Source organism: Gavialis gangeticus, unplaced genomic scaffold (genome assembly GCF_001723915.1).
Source record: "Gavialis gangeticus isolate Ggan-Ray unplaced genomic scaffold, GavGan_comp1, whole genome shotgun sequence".
In the NCBI taxonomy this organism is placed as follows: Eukaryota; Metazoa; Chordata; order Crocodylia; family Gavialidae; genus Gavialis; species Gavialis gangeticus.
The window spans coordinates 28,877,198-28,880,030 of record NW_017729001.1 but is presented as its reverse complement, the minus strand read 5'-3'; the positions used below and the strand labels follow the sequence as shown (position 1 = coordinate 28,880,030).

At 53.3% G+C, this 2,833-nt stretch overlaps 1 protein-coding gene across 1 annotated transcript in view; it reads left to right on the top strand.

Annotated features, from left to right (window-relative positions):
- Positions 1–2,833, top strand: part of MVK (mevalonate kinase) — a gene marked incomplete at its 5' end in the record, with an annotated part of 22,868 nt that continues 20,035 nt past the window's right edge. Inside the window, 2 exons of the mRNA XM_019506651.1 lie at positions 1–82; positions 1,728–1,875. Coding sequence (XP_019362196.1) covers positions 1–82; positions 1,728–1,875 — 230 coding nt within the window. The remainder of the gene's footprint in view (positions 83–1,727; positions 1,876–2,833) is intronic.

Below are 2,833 nucleotides of genomic sequence, written 5' to 3'. Positions count from 1 at the left end.
GTCCTCGTGGCCTTGCCCAGCATCGGCGCCCGCCTGGGCTGGGAGGCGGCGCCGCTCCGCGACCTGCGCGCCGCCCTGCCAGGTGAGCGCCCCGGGGGTTGGGGGTGGAAGGGGATTTTTTTTTTTTTTAAACCTATTTTGGGACCGTTTTAGTACCCAGATGTGAGATAAAGATCAGTCATCCCCTTGTTGAAAAAAACAATTAAAAAACAATCGGATGTTGATTAAATCTGCCGCGACAGACGTTCCCGTCCCAGGGGTTTAAGAGGCCGCGGGCGGTGCAAGTAGGTAGGGCAGTCCCAACCTCACGAGGCACCTGGAGGAGAGAAGCGGTGGTGGAGCAACCGTGTTGCGCAACGCGCCCTCGCTTCGAGCATGGGAGCCACGTCAGTCGATGCTCCCAGCAGTATTAAAGCGTCTCTCGAAGAGGGTGACGAGCGAGCTGAGATCTGGCCCAGCAGGAGGGGTGCGGCCCTGGGAGGGGGGGTTAGTTGCAGCCCGGGCTGGGGCTGTCTTGGTGTCGGTGCTGCTGGGACGTCACACCAGAAGTGAGAGGGTCCTGCCGCCATGATCCTGGTCGGGGTCACACTGCGCTGGGGGTTAGGAAGGAATTTGACCCCCTGGATTGGGGGGGTAAAATGCCTTCCTCTGTCGGGGGGCACGGCCTCCACTGGGATCTCTTGAGCACATCATTGAAGCAGGGCGCTGCAGTTCCCCTGTGGCAGGTGGGGGGTGATGTCTTGTGCCATGTCGGGGTTGATGGTAGTTTTGCTAAGAGGTTAGACTGGATTTGTATAGGCTGGTTTGGGTGGGGATGGTCCTGCCCTGCACAGGAGTTGGACCTTGTAATGTCCCTTCCACCTCGCTGCTGGGCAAGTCTCTGGTTCAGGGAGCCGCGAGCGCGGCAGGGCCACGGCGTCAGGGGGCGGTTTAGTCCAGAGCTGCGTGGGAAGGAGGCTGCTGCCAGGTCACCCTCTGGATGCACGTCGCGGTCTCCTTAGTTAGCCTGGGAGGACGACGGGGGAGAGGGCTGCCCTGTCTTGTTGGTGCTCACTGGCTGCTTCTGGAGCTGCGCTCGCTGCCTGGAGGCTGCAGCTGGCTGCTCTCAGAGGGGTTTCCTTGGCACACATGGGCCTGTCTCAGGCAGGGAGTTGGGCTAGATGACTTCTGGAGGCCCCTTCCAGCCCTGTTTCTCTATGATTTCTACAAGTCACTTGGCTCGGATCCCAGCACATGCCAGGACTTGCATTATGAAGTGCCCACACCAGGTCTCTGGCGCTAGGCTATTCATGTTGTATCCGCAAAGATCAAAGCACCCTTCAGTCAGGCGTCCCGTCTCCTAAAGCATCCAGTAGCAGCCTCCCGCTTTGAGAGGGGCCCTGGAATATCTCCCCTGACTACAGCTGTCCCACAACAGCATCTGTGCATCTCGTGCGGTTCCAGGCACTGGTGATGTGCTTGCGTCTCGGTTCCTGTCCTGAAAAGCACAGGAGGTGCAACACAATGGGAAGCCCAGAGGCAGGAACAGAAAAACTAGGATGTCGAAGGATGCTGTGGGTGAGGCGAGAGAAGCTATTCGCTGCTTGTCTCTTGGTTTAGTCTTCCTGAGTCCCTGGTCATCTGCATATCCCTGTGAAGCGGGAGAAGCTGTTCTTGTTCTCCTCTCAAAATGTCTCTGGTTAAAACTTCCTTTGGAAATGTTTGTCCGCTGCTGTGTGCTTCCCTAGGTGACTTGGAAGAATCGAAACCTCCAAGCCCAGAACAACTGGACAAACTGCGGGAGTTTGCTGGGATCGCCCATGGAGCCCCAGCCGCAGAGAGTCTCGCCACCCTGGCATTTCTCTATTTGTACCTGGCTATTTCAGCTAAATACGGGTGAGATTATGTTACGTTCCTATCCAGGCACAAACAATGTCCAGGGGATGCACATTTATCTCCACTGACTCTTCTCTTGGAGAGCTACAGGAACCTGTTAAAACTATAAGGCTGCAATAAAAATAGAGAAGAAGCAGGGGAGAGGGGATGAATTTACTTTGTAGTCTTAGGAATTTACCTTGGAGGAACTCTTTGAAGTTAAATAGCATTGAGTGGGTGGAAAATTGGCAGGGATGAGCCCCAAAGAGAATCTAGAAATTGGGTGAATTGTTCCATGAAATGTTCTAGGCTCCTAAGCATGGTTACTGTGGGAGCTGACAACAGTACAGGCTATTGAAAAGGCCTTGAATGTGATGTGATCTAGCTACTAACGATGTCATGACTCATCAGCTGTAGCAAGAGAGGCTGAATCCCAAGCTCTGTTTTAGCGATGAAATAAAGCATTGTACAAGTCTGTAGCTACACAGGATATTGCATCAAGTTTGCTCTGGACTTCTTGGTGATAACTGGAGTCTAGCTGCATTCCTCAGCTGAAAACCAGAGGTCTTCACTGTGTCTAAGCTACAGAGACTCGCCTTTAGCCATTAGTGCTAGGAGTCTGATGCACAGATGAGCAGTTCCAGATCTGTCCAGGAGACAGCAGCAGTGGACAAACGTGCATGGCTACCTACTAGCCAGATCGTCCGTTGCAGCAGGATGTATGCTGAATGTAATCCCGTTCCTGGTTTTGGATCAATAGGCTGCTCTTGGAGCTGTTGTAAACATTTTTAAGGTACCTTCCTGAGGTGGTATAAATACTAAATAATTCCCCCCCCATACAAAGCTTAAGAGATTGAGTTTAGCTGGGCTTTCTTCTAGTGCAGGGGTGAGCAAAATGTGGCCTGCAGGCCAGATGCAATCTGCCAGGCCATTCTCTCTGGCCTGCAGGGCCCCTAAAAAATGTAGAAAATGAATATTT